This window comes from Drosophila kikkawai, chromosome 2L, assembly GCF_030179895.1.
Source record: "Drosophila kikkawai strain 14028-0561.14 chromosome 2L, DkikHiC1v2, whole genome shotgun sequence".
In the NCBI taxonomy this organism is placed as follows: domain Eukaryota; kingdom Metazoa; phylum Arthropoda; class Insecta; order Diptera; family Drosophilidae; genus Drosophila; species Drosophila kikkawai.
In genome coordinates, this window is record NC_091728.1 from 11926149 (window position 1) to 11939241 (window position 13093).

Sequence of the window (13093 nt, forward strand, 5' to 3'; positions counted from 1 at the left end):
GAGCTCCTGGCAGCTTGATGAAGTTGCAGTTGAGACACAATACAGACTGGACGAAGACTACGAGTGGCGGTCGTCCATAAACATAAAGGCGGCTCAACGAGGCGGAGGCGAACCCGATTGATGATGAGTCCCGAGCTTGGGAGCACTCAAAATTCGAAAGCAAGGACCCGGCCATGTCTTACCCCAAGCAGCTAAGCCCGGCCAACATCGGACATGGGCTTGGCATGTCGTCGTCGTTGTCGCCTATTCCTATTCCTATATATTTTTTTTTTTCGCTCTGTAAACCTTTTTTGTGACGTTTTATAGCTACGGTCAAGGGTGCTGGTGGTCGCTTGGACAGCTTGCAGCTCGGACTTGACGCTTCAATGGCTGCCAACGAGAGCGCACGCCTTTTGTTTGTTAACAAAAAAAAAACACAAAAAAGAATATCAGCCAGAGAACAAAATGCTTTTTGCAAAGTAGCCGAAAGCCAAGCGTGCTACAAAAGGCAAAAAAGAGAAATGAATAGGAAAAAAAAAACTGAAAAAAGAATGAAAAATACGGAAAATAGGAAAATGTGTGCGGCGAGTGGATCCCATTGTTTAATGGCCGTCAGATGGAATGTGCGCCATAAATTGAAAAGTTATTGTGTTGCACGGCCCGCAGAGCTGCCTGCCACGCCCTCTTCTCTCGAACCAGCCCCTCTTCCCACCCAAATGCTCCCGTTTTCCTCGTTCCAATTGTCCTGACAAGCAGTTTTTGTGTTAAAATTGTTGAACCAACATATTTGACAGTTAATTTTTGGTTAAAGCAAGAAATTTTCTGAATGCCGGTTTTGTGGGTTTTTTGTTTTCGTACTGAGAGTAATTCAGGCGTATTTTTAAATAAGGATTCGTAATGACCTTTGACTTTATAGCCGTCAATATGAGTTAACCTTTGGTTTGACTATTTTTAATGGCAGATTTCCGAGCTCCCAATGAAATTTAAAATGTTCCAGTTTAAGTAGAAAGAATTATTACTTATTGTTTCCTCTTAACAAAAAGAAATCAAATAAAACAAAAAGAAGGACAGAATAGAACCCTTTTGAAACCAGAATTAACAAATTGCATAAATGCTTAAGAAAAGCCCTAACAAGCTAAGGCCCTCCCTAGGATCCTTTTCATAATGGCTTAGGAGCAGGTATATAAAACAAATGCATAAAGTAAATTATAATAGACATAATAAAAAACGTGCTGAAAGGCAAGGCAAACATGTCGCAGCGCTTTGTTGCCAATTACTTTGAATGCCCCACGGCCGAGAATGGCGGAGGAAATGGGGGCAAGGCCGTAAGTGCTCACGGCCCGGAATTAAAAGCAAACGCATTAAAAGGTGCCCAAAAAGACTTTCACCTTGGCAAATGGCGACAAAACAGGCGACAAAATGGCCCAGCTGCAGATGGTCTCGCTTTGCTCTGCCCTTCTCTTGGGGGTTTGAGTGGGGTCCTGCGTTTCCCGTGACTTAATATTGCATGAGCTGATGGTGGCTGTTAGCCGGTAGGTAACCGGAGAGCATTGCGACCACACGACACCGGCAACATTTTTAATTATGAAACATTAAAAGTGGCAAAGCCAAAGTGCAACACGCCGTCGGTTGAGGCATGGCACGCGCTAATGGAGGGGATTCCGGATACCGGATTCCGGAACGGTAACGATGCCTCCGAGTTGGGGGTGAAGTCAGAGTGGGTCTGGGTAGAGCGGCAGAAGGAGGAGGAGGAGGAGGCCATTGCTATTAACTTAAACGCCTCTTTGCCGGTTAATGGAAATGAACCTGGTAGTCGTTGTAGTTGCCGGAGACCGGCAGTTATATGGTTAAGACACCGTTGGGGTGCCGGGCTCACGCACTGCACAGAGAGAAAAACTTGGGGAATGTGGAATTAGATGTTGGTATATATTTTTTGTAAACATTTAACAAAGGTTTACGAAAAATGTTATAAGAAGAATAAATAAAATAAAGTATTTTATTATTAATAATCTAATAATATATTTATTATTATTAATTTTTTGTACTGCATTTTGTGTTAACGTGGAGGCCACCTTAGCCACATCCCAACTTCGGATTGAGTTACCTTTTCCACCTTAATTGCAGGCACGTGTGAGCCGCTTTTAACGTGGCTAACAAGTCAAGTGCGTGGCTCGCACCTACGAACCAAGCCCTGTTCACTTTGGCTAAAGTCTGCCGTGAAAAGTTAAAGGGAAACTTAAGTCGCGCCTAAGCCGCACGCGCTTAAGCGGAGTTTCCACGCGGCTAGAATTTCCATATGTCGATGATAACTAGCCGGGTCTTGGAGTTGGAGTTGGGTTGGGCTGGGCCCAGGCGCGTGGCCTGTGTGATGAGTCCACTTAGCCAGTTGAGGGTTGCTCGCTGAACTGACTCATCTCTGGTTACCAGAGGTCTGAAGTATCTTTTTTTTATTGCTGCGCTATCGATGGCTGAGCCAGGTTCCAACCCTCGCTCCCTCCGGGTTAAGTGATTCCCATCTCGGAGCAGACACATGCAACAGTTTTGAGGGCTACTGGAAACCGTCTGACTCTGAGGCCCTTCCTCGGGGGTTGCTGGGAAAATTGATTAAGGTCATTATGCAGTTGGGTAGACGGCTTTCGGATCGACTGACACTTAATCCCAGCGGCATAATCAGCAACATATTGCAGCAAAAAGCTTCGCCATGAAAAGTGGCAAGTTTTTGTTTTCACCGAAATTTTTAGCACCCTCGTGTGGAGAGGGCTGCGAAAGGTTAAGCACCAAGCCGTTCTTTTTATGACTTACCCATTTTAGTTTCACAATAAACTTGCCTGCCTGTCTTCACCTGGCGAGCGAGATAGAGGAGAGTCCTGAAAACCAGTTTTCCACTGGTCTGGGCGCTCCCTTTTGGCGGAATCCGGATTATTCATGAGGTCAGTGGGTGGCCAGTGGGAGCTGTGTGTGTGTGTGTATGTGTATTGAGCGAGGGAAGAAGAGGACCCGGAGTATTCGATGTCTAGAGAACACTCATTGCTGACAGGCGACATAAATGACCGTAGCAACAAGTGCCGACAAACCAAAAACCTGTCCAATTTCCTACCACGAAGCAAACCCGAGCTCAGTCCTAGTACGCCCCTTAAATGCTGCAAATGTTTTTATTACATTAAAAGCATTAACATTAACGGTATGTAGAGCAAAGTACCCCCCGTTAACCAGTCCAGAATTTATCGGGGTGACACTCAACCATCGCCAATATGTCATCAATGCGGGGCAGAACTCGAGAGCCGAGCTGCTACGCTTTGTTAACACCCAACAACTCTGGGGGGTGGCATGTCCTTTGGCAGAACGGCAATGAATATTTTTCGGATATGGGCTCTTATTCGGGGTCTGTGCAAACAAACAGCGGGATTTTGTCATAAACGAGAGCTCAACGGCGGTCGACTCGGAAATTCCTTTCTTATTTGTGCATCCGATTGTGGATTAAGGATTAAGTTCGCAACTTTGAAAAATATAAATAGAATTTTACATAAAATATAGGTTTAATTTATTATTATATGTTAATAATGTTATTAGCTGTATATTTATAGTTGAAAGTTTTCGATTTTATAAAATTTTCGCTCTTAGTTTATCATAGATTTAAGGATATTTCCGTGTAGACCTTCAACTTATTTTATACTTATAAATATATTTTTTCTAAAAGGAAATCCAACTTAATTATAAGAGGAAACCTCAACTGTTTATCCTTGTTAAAAGTTAAAAAATTGTCTCAATAAGCTAGTATTATTCTTTAAAAAATTGCTCAAGAATATCGATATCTCAGCGTAAAGCACGATATGTTTCGATACATAAAACTTTACCATATTTTCGATAAAACTCTAAACGCTATAATTATTTTGATATGCTTTATATCAACCTTACTTGAGATGTGTTTATTAAATAAATAATCTTTATTTTGAGGACCTGCCCACTGTGCCAACTCCCTCGCTGTTCCATCCGCTGAAAACTTGACTTTGTCAATGAGGCAGCGCTGCCAGGATCCAGAGTTAGTCTCGATTCGTGCCTGGGCTGGTCCTTTTGTCCGCCACCCTTCGTTTCGTTTCGTTTCGTCCTTATTTAACTTTGTCGAATTGATTTCGTTAGGGCGATAACAACAACAACACCACCACCACCAACAACAACAACAAGGATAAGGAATCGTTGGAGGAAAGCAGCAACACCCTTGAACAAGAGCATTTTCCTTTCGCGCTGAGCTAGCTGCTGCTGCTGGTGATGTTTCCATTTGTACAAAATAGAGCACTTAACGGGGAAAACTGCAAACAAATTATTGCACTTGCTGTCACCAGAGAGAGTGACTCTGACTCCCCTCGTGCTGTGTGTGCCCCGCCCACTGGCACATCCGCATCCGCATTCACCGCCCCCGACCCCGGACAATATCCATCCATATCCATTGCTGGCGCTGCATACACTTAAAGGATTACAAGCGGATCTGTCGCTTGTTTGCCGCTAAATGGACGCATTTACCCGCCGCCAAAGGAATTAAGGAGTGGGAGGAGTGCCCAGTGGGCGGTTGGGCGAGAGTACACAATAGCCGGCGCTTTTTATGGCCAATGAATAGATGAATGAATGCATGACAAACTGACTGGTTGACGGACTGGCTCACTGACTGACTGAATGAGTGCGGCTGTGGAAACGGATGCGGATGCGGAGGCTAAGGCGAAGTTACTTAATGGATTTGGTTAAGTGCTGCATTGACATTTTGATAAATGCTTTGGAACAGATGCGTTGCCAGTCGCGTTTCAAGGAGCCCCGGGAAAGCTTAAAAGGGGGCGTTGCCATCGCGGCGCGCCCATCTCCTTTTGTCCTGGACACCGTCGCTGCCTTATGATAAATAGTTTTTCGCCTGGCAGCCCAAGGAAAAGTCATCCCCCGACCAGCGACTGGGCTTCTTTTTTCAGACAAATCCATTGACCGGAAAAGTATTCTCCTAGGGGGAAGAGTTATTTACCATAGTTCTCTAATATATATTCATTTTATTGCGGTAGGATCTTAAGTGAATTCAGGACAATACACTTGATTTGCATTTGTAATATCAATAACTAATAATGAGAACAAATAAATAAATCAATGTCAATGACATGGGAAATCCTGGGACAGTTAAAAACTATTCAAGTATCTAATAGAATCACCTAATTTGATTACAAAAATAATATTACAAAATTATAATTAATTTGTATACATTTTATTTTACATTATCCCCCTACTTAATTGCTTAATTTGTCTTTAATTGAATGTTTTCATGGTTATTTACCCAAAGTACCTCTGAGCTTAATAAAGTAAAACTCTTTCCAAGGAACTCTTACCATCAGAAATGACTTTCTTTGCGACTTCAGAGTAACTTTTGTAACTTTTTAATGGCCTCTCTTGTCCAAGTTCCGTTTTATTTTTGAACCCACAGACAAAGGACTCATTGCTCTGACCCCAAATCAACCCTGACCAAAGTTAAGTGTCAATTTTTTTGTACATTGTTTACCCTCAAATGGCAAAACTTTTTGTTTCGTAATTTTATTTTCGAGTGCCTCCTAATTAGATAATATGCGGCTGTCGCGACGTTCGTGTCCTTCTGCCTGGAAATCGAGTCCTGCCAGATGACGTCGGGGGCTTTCCTCTATGGAAAGTGACGACGCGTGCAGTGGCTCATTCAACGAATTATGGCTAAAGCCAAACCCATTCCAACTTGGTTTTTGTTGTGTTTTTTTACGATAATGGTAGGGCTATACTCTTAAATATGACTAGTTTAACATTAAGTCGGACAACGGGATCCTAATATCTTAACTTTTAGTTACATATTCATTGAATTTCAATATTTTGAATACTCATTCGTCCATTAATTTTTCTAAAAAAACATTTATTTTAAATGCCACCATAATTTATGTTAAGACAGGTTGTTATTTAGTATAAACCGCTTGTAAGTAGTTCGGCTCTTCTGCTCCTAGTAAATTCCATAGAAGAGTATGTTGAAAAACGAAAAGTAAAAAAAGGGAAAGCCAAAAAGGCAGGCGTGTAAAAAGGACGACGCCACCACGAACAATTTGAATCCTAATGGATGCGTGCGCCGCGGCAAACGACTGCCACGCACGCGATGAAGGCACAGCTGGCGGGGAAAGGCTCGGTGTCCCGGTGTCCCGGCCTGCTTTTTTTTTCTTGGCCCGAGCTGTGAGGGCGGTGTAAAGTTCACGTGTGCCCACTTACCCATCCCACGTTGCGATGCCGTTTTATTAATGCTTTTGGAGTGCTTTCAATATTTTATCGCGCATTTTGCTCTATGACTTGGGTCTGTTCAGTGTTTCCTGGCAGGACGATATCCATCGGTTCTGGTCTGTTTTTTACCCCTTTCGGAGTGCATCGGTCGTTGCGTAATAACTTTTAGTTGGTCACTTTGCGAGGGAGTAGCCTGGCCTGGCCTGGCCTGGCGAGGGAGTAAGCCTTTCAGGGGGCACATAAATAGTTGCCCAACGCCCGCCCACACTTCCACTATTATGATTATGACTTTGAGCTGCGCACTCTTTATCTAAATGGGTCTTTTGTTTGTCATGCGCGGGGGTCTAATGGATGGACGAGGTGAAGCTATATCGTCCTCGAGTGCGGTCCTAGCACGCTGATTACGGTCATTTGCTGTTTGGAGTTCTCGAGCTGCAATTGGTGAGCATTCGCAGTGGCACTCGCACCTCCTGCCCATGGGGCAGAGGGGCTCAATTAAGTTGTCAATCCAATTATATACTTCCTGATGATCCGAACAGATGTCAGCACTGGCCAGGAATCGATCTACGACTTGAACTGGGGGTGTGGGGCTAATGGAATTTTGGGGAGGTTATTGGCTTCTGTTTAAGTGGCTTATGTGTATATTAGCGGTTTGCGAGATTCAATTTTCAATAACTAAAAGCTATTATTAGTATTTTTTATTGGATATTTCATATTATAAAGTACATATAATAATTTAAAACTTACTTAATTGAACAATTTGTAATGCATTAAATAATAAGATAATCTTAATGAAGATCCTTATATGGTTAATATAGTCAAATTGCTAATAGAAACCCTTTCTAAAACAATGAAAACAAAACACATTTCACTTTGAAAAATATTTTAGATAGCTATTAATACTTTTCCCACTGCAGCTGGACGCATATGGCTCAAAGCTTCTATAGATAGCTAAACTACAAATATTTTTATATATATATGTTTATAAAGTAAACCCTAATAATACGAAATACTAAGCTACAAAGAAATAAAGTGGTGGTAACGCTTTTAAGTTTTAACGTCAAAGCAACACGACAAGCTAAAGTCACTAAGGGATTTTGAGCCAACGCGTTGCACTGGAAAGTACGGGGAAGGGAGAGTAACTCCACTAACTAATATTAAATATAAGCTTAAATGTGGGGAAAATACAAATGTAGCAATTATGTAATTTTCAAATATTTAATTTACATAAATTCACATTGAAGCACTTTGTCTTTAGTTTCGTCGGAAATGTGGAGTGCGTAACCATTTGGTCCTCATTCCTGGTCGCACGCATTCTTGAGCATCCTGTCTCTGTCTCTGCATGCTTAATACCTGCCGTTATCCCAGCCAGATCGAGGGTGTGTGCCGTGTCTGCATTAAAAATAGCTGCTTTCGAGCTCTGCGAGACGTAATCCCAGCTTTGGCTGCCTTTTGCCCGTTGCCAACATATTTAAGCTCCACTCCGGAGACCGGGTCCTGTTGTCCTGCTGCCCAGATAATGCTTAGCGACACAGTCCCTCCAACGTACATACGTACACTTTATACATATAAACATACATATGTATATATGATTGTGCATATAGCTGTCTGCCTGCCTGCGTATCGCTCAATTTGCCTTCGATTGCGGAGCCGCCATTTTACCCATGGCAGCCATTCAAAAAATCCCCTTTTCTTTTCGCTCTTTTTGTTGGCTGGGGGCCATTGTGAATCTTGTTGTCGATTCTGACAACGTCGCTGCCGGCTATGAATTTGGCTTGGTTTTCTTTTACTTGAAAAACACAATTGTGTGTGCCGCAGTTCCTTGGGTTGTTTTCAATTTGGTTTTGCAAAAGCCCGCAGAAGTAGACTACAAATATGCGCAAAAATATAATGCCGGGCATCTGGAATAAATTACACAGCACTTATAAGGAATAAGGACAGAAAAGAAGATGGATAATCGATTTTACCTCATAAAAACTAGACCTTTCACATACATAAATAAAAGGGGAAATTAAATTCTAAAATTGAAGAACAAAAATTTTAGGTAATGTGATTTAAATGGGGCAGACCTATTTCCACTCTTAACATTTTCCTGATTAAAATTATATACTTCAATGTATGACCGCAACGAAGATTCAACCTTAAAACCCTACATAACTTTAAACAAGGAAAAAAAAGAGAGAATTTCAGCCAGCCTGTCAAGTCAAATTACAAAGAAGAGACTTTAAAATCCCAAAAGTCCGGTCTCCGGATGTCGAATGCGAGGGTGTGTGTAGGGGCTCTGATTGTGTCGAGTGTATGTGTGTAGGTGTCGGTCTCTTTGGCTACGCACATTTTGGCTTTTGGAAAATGGCCGAAACCAAGAAGACCGAGAGCGCCGACCACTTGGCAGCTCATAAGTGTGCGTCTTGCTTCTCCAAACCAACTGACGGACGCCCCAAAAGCGTTTTGGGGTGTAGCTGCACTGGGAAAAATATGTCAAGGGTATGGAGAGTGTTTTTAATCTGTTGAATATAAATATTACCAGTGATGAAGTCTTCTTTATTAAAGTTAATGTGTAAAATAATTTATAATATAATTTTACAGGGTACAAAAGTTATTTAAAAATACAATTTTTTACCAAAATTATTAAGCTACTTTTGTAAATATGTCTTCGATGCTGGAACTGTCCTAAGGTATTTAAATTTTAAGAGTTTAAGAATAATAATTTAGAGTTTTTGATTCACTAAGTTCCAAGTTTAACCCAAAAAGCGTTGAGATATGTTCGAAGGTCTTTCATAAAATACATTTTGTTTTAAAAACTTTGTATTTGCATCATAATTTGTTGAAATTTAGTATTCATTTGCGATACCATTTCTCTGAGTGGGCGGAGTGCGGGGCAGGTGCGCAGACGTTGCTTTGGATCAGCCGGTCGGACCCGAGTCACTCAGTCAGCAATTTAACGGCTTTAAGGTCATTTTCACAGTTACGAAACAATGGCACAACAATAAGCAATGGCAGCCAAGTGCATAAGCACACACATGTACGAATGTATGTATGTAGTTGTGGCCAGGATATGGGAGGAAAGAAGAAGAGGCAGTTGGAGAACTGCAGCGCAGAACAATACAAATACAAATACAAATATATATATTTATGGGTATTTTTAGTACACTCCAACCCAAAACGAGAGAGAGCTGAAAGATAGAGACGGGCCGAGTTCGAGTAGGAAAGAGAGAGGGAATGAGGGCTAGAAAGAGAGAGCATAGAGTGTGCGAGAGAGAGGGAGGGAAAAAAGCGAAGCTGAAAAGAGCTTTTTCAAGAGACCACTCCCCGAAAACTGCAGGCGACGTCGACGCACACAAAACAACCAATCCCAGGCACAAACACACAAAAAACCCAAAAGAAAACCCCCCACACACACACACACACTCTCGCGAATATGGCAAAGTGTTACAATGCAATTTCCCCGCCGCTATTGTCGTTTATATTGTTGTTGTTGTTGTTGTTGGGCGACCAACCCAAACTTGATTGTTGGAAACAAGTAGAAGAAAACACAACAACAACAAAAACAAGAAAGGGCAGCCTGGAAAACTGGCACAGCCGAAAGCAACAACAATTGGCACAGGGTGCAGCAGCTGAATCGGCTTTCCAATTGGAAGTCCACTTGGCTTTCTAAGGGTTGGGTTGTTGCCCATTCCAACTGTGATTATGTCAGCAGCATGGTGTGCGTGTGTGTGTGTGTGTGCCACCCCCTTCCTACCCGCCGATGAGCAGTGGCATCGGGTGCCGTTAGTCGTCAGTTGCTTTCCAAGCGTCGAAGTTGCCGCTCGGCTTTTTTCCCGGTCATTCGTGCAGCAAAAATTCTGTGATAACGGTAACAAGCCAACCAACAACCAAAAAAAAAAACCAAATAAATAAAATAAATATGATAAAAAATTAATAAGCAGAGCGAAAATCTAGAGAAAGAGAAATACCGTTAACTGAAAATATCGACCGACGGGCGGGTTATCAAAACCGAAATGTGGATTAAATCAACAAAAATCAAAATGTGAATGGTGCAAAGTGGTGATGGCTGAAAGCTTCTTTAAATAAGGATAGCGAAACATCGGCATTTACTAACCAAATATCGCAAAGAATCCAACGCAGCATGGAACTCCTTAAGCTAATGATGTTCAAGAGCGACTTTCTGTCCAACGGCAAATGTGATGATCGCGTACCGCCAATTAATTTGAGTCAATTGCCAGAGTTTTTGCTGTGTAAGTTGCATTTCCCTTATCTGACAGAAAGGATAATGATTGGGGGCCATTGTAACATATAACATGGGATTTTATCCTGTCAGAGGTTCCGGAAAATCGGTCAAAAAATATCTGTGAATCTATCTTCATTCTAGGCAAATATTGCTTGATTACTAAAATCTATTTCCAAATTAATTTTAGGGAAATTTGTCAGAAATGTCTAAGGCAATCATTTTTATTTGCCTGTGCAAATAGTAATGAGTTTAAATAATTGAACATCAAATAAATATGCGTTGAATAAATATAATTGACATTATGAACGTTATGTTCATTCTATTTACAAATTCTTAATGTTAAAATATTCTTGTTTATGCTCTAAATAAACAGTTTTTGTATAGCAAGAAGACAGATTTGTTTAAAAGAATACAATGGGTGTTCTAAAAATGAAAATAAAAAGAAACTTTTAGACTTTTGAGGCCTTGAAAGTATGTTTTCTACAATAAATAATAACATATTTTCAACAAGAAAAAAAGCTGCCTTTACAAATCACATTTTACAAACATAAAATAGCTTTGTTTACATATTACATTGTTTAACTTTTGAAATTAGCCACTTGGTATTGCCAAGCGTGGAAGACTTTTAGGCGATTACAGACAAAAAGTATTTACCATAAAATATTCAAAGGCCATTTAATATAATTCTAATACTTTGTATTTTTTTAACAACAGTATAAGTATTTTACACAGTATAAGTATTTTTTTATAATATTTTTTTATTTACGGGGACAGAACAATGCAGTGCTAAAATCTATATAGACAGATTAGTATTACTTTTAGCTCTACATCTATAGATATAAAAATGTATATGTATGTGCGTGATAAAATCCTTTAAAAAGTGAAAGATACTATTTAAGCTGATGTTACAGACAGCTGGACTAATTTGGTATAGGTAACTTTAAAGTTTACACAGTGTGAGACAGTTCTTTAATTGTTTAAAATTTATATGGTTTATATGAAGATATAGGAAAAAGGCAATTATGCGAATGGAATTTCGAATAATTATATAAGTAATTTATGTAATTATGTAATTTTCATATGTTTAATGGGCTTTCGGTTTCCCAATCATCTAGCTAAATAGCTTAGAGTTCACAATGAAAATCAAGTCATAATCTAGTTAATAATGTTGTCTATAAAGTTACTTTTTAAATAGATGACAAAAGCATTTTCAAATTAGGTTCAAATAGCTCAATTAATATTTGACTTGATTTGTTTTAGTCAGTTCCAAAAATATTGAGGAAAAGAAAACCTTTGAAAAAGAATGATTGCGAGTCAAATAGGTAAAAAAAAGAAACAACTATTCCTGGACTAACGCTGATACGAATAAAAATACACATACACTCTAATTAATTGATACTTATCCTGTCTTACAGCTACGATCCCTAAGTGCGGCGGCTGCCACGAGCTTATCCTGGACCGCTTCATCCTCAAAGTGCTAGAGAGGACGTGGCACGCCAAGTGCCTGCAGTGCAGCGAGTGCCATGGCCAGCTGAACGACAAGTGCTTTGCGCGGAACGGCCAACTCTTTTGCAAGGAAGACTTCTTCAAGTAAGTAAATTTCTCAAATGAAAGGCCAGGCAAAGACTGGACCAACTGGGTGTGGTTAAGCCGGCTTGGTTTAATGAAAAATCTCCTTCCATGTCGCATTTGCCAATGTTTGGGTCGAACAGACGTTACGGTACAAAGTGTTCCGCTTGTGATATGGGCATCCCGCCCACGCAGGTGGTGCGGCGGGCCCAGGACAATGTCTATCATCTGCAGTGCTTCCTGTGCGCCATGTGCTCCCGCACCCTGAACACCGGCGACGAGTTCTACCTGATGGAGGACCGCAAGCTCATATGCAAGCGCGACTACGAGGAGGCCAAGGCGAAGGGTGGGTGTCTCTTCTTAAATTTCTTTCCTCCGAACCCCATTAACCTTGAGGTGTCCACCACATTGCAGGTCTCTATTTGGACGGCTCCTTGGACGGCGATCAGCCGAACAAGCGACCCCGCACCACGATCACCGCCAAGCAGCTGGAGACCCTGAAGACCGCCTACAACAACAGCCCCAAGCCCGCCCGCCATGTACGTGAGCAACTCTCGCAGGACACTGGCCTGGACATGCGTGTGGTGCAGGTCTGGTTCCAGAACAGGTGCGTCGGGTGCTTTGGCTTTATAGTTTTCTTTGTTACTAATTTGACTTTTCCCTATGCAGGCGGGCCAAGGAGAAACGACTGAAAAAGGATGCTGGCCGCACGCGTTGGAGCCAGTACTTCCGCTCGATGAAGGGCAACTGCTCGCCGCGCACCGACAAATTCCTGGACAAGGATGAGCTGAAGGTGGACTACGACAGTTTCAGTCATCATGGTGAGTTTTTTATTCTTATTATGTTTCGAGAAGGAAATATTTACTAGGATCCTACGAGATGTGGGGTTTATGTAAACTATAGATAAGCAAAAAGAGCAACCGAAGTCCTTCCGGAATTCACGTAAGCTCATGGAAGCGAGTAGATCTTTTCTGCTTTTCTTAGAACCCTAAAAACTTGAGAAAGAAAAATACAATTTATGAAATCGGAAATATAATATAAAATATTATATATTATAATATT

General features: G+C 41.2%; 1 protein-coding gene across 4 annotated transcripts in view; it reads left to right on the forward strand.

The window, feature by feature from the left end:
- The window catches only part of Lim3 (Lim3 homeobox protein), a 29628-nt gene that overhangs the window by 15156 nt on the left and 1379 nt on the right, over positions 1–13093 (forward strand). For 2 of the 4 annotated variants that reach the window (XM_070286859.1, XM_017178425.3), the window contains 4 exons: positions 11878–12052; positions 12175–12377; positions 12446–12638; positions 12701–12852. In XM_070286859.1, coding sequence (XP_070142960.1) covers positions 11878–12052; positions 12175–12377; positions 12446–12638; positions 12701–12852 — 723 coding nt within the window. Of the gene's footprint in view, positions 1–10360; positions 10470–11636; positions 11785–11877; positions 12053–12174; positions 12378–12445; positions 12639–12700; positions 12853–13093 lie in introns of those variants that run through there. The other 2 variants (XM_017178427.3, XM_070286861.1) reach the window with 2 other exon arrangements.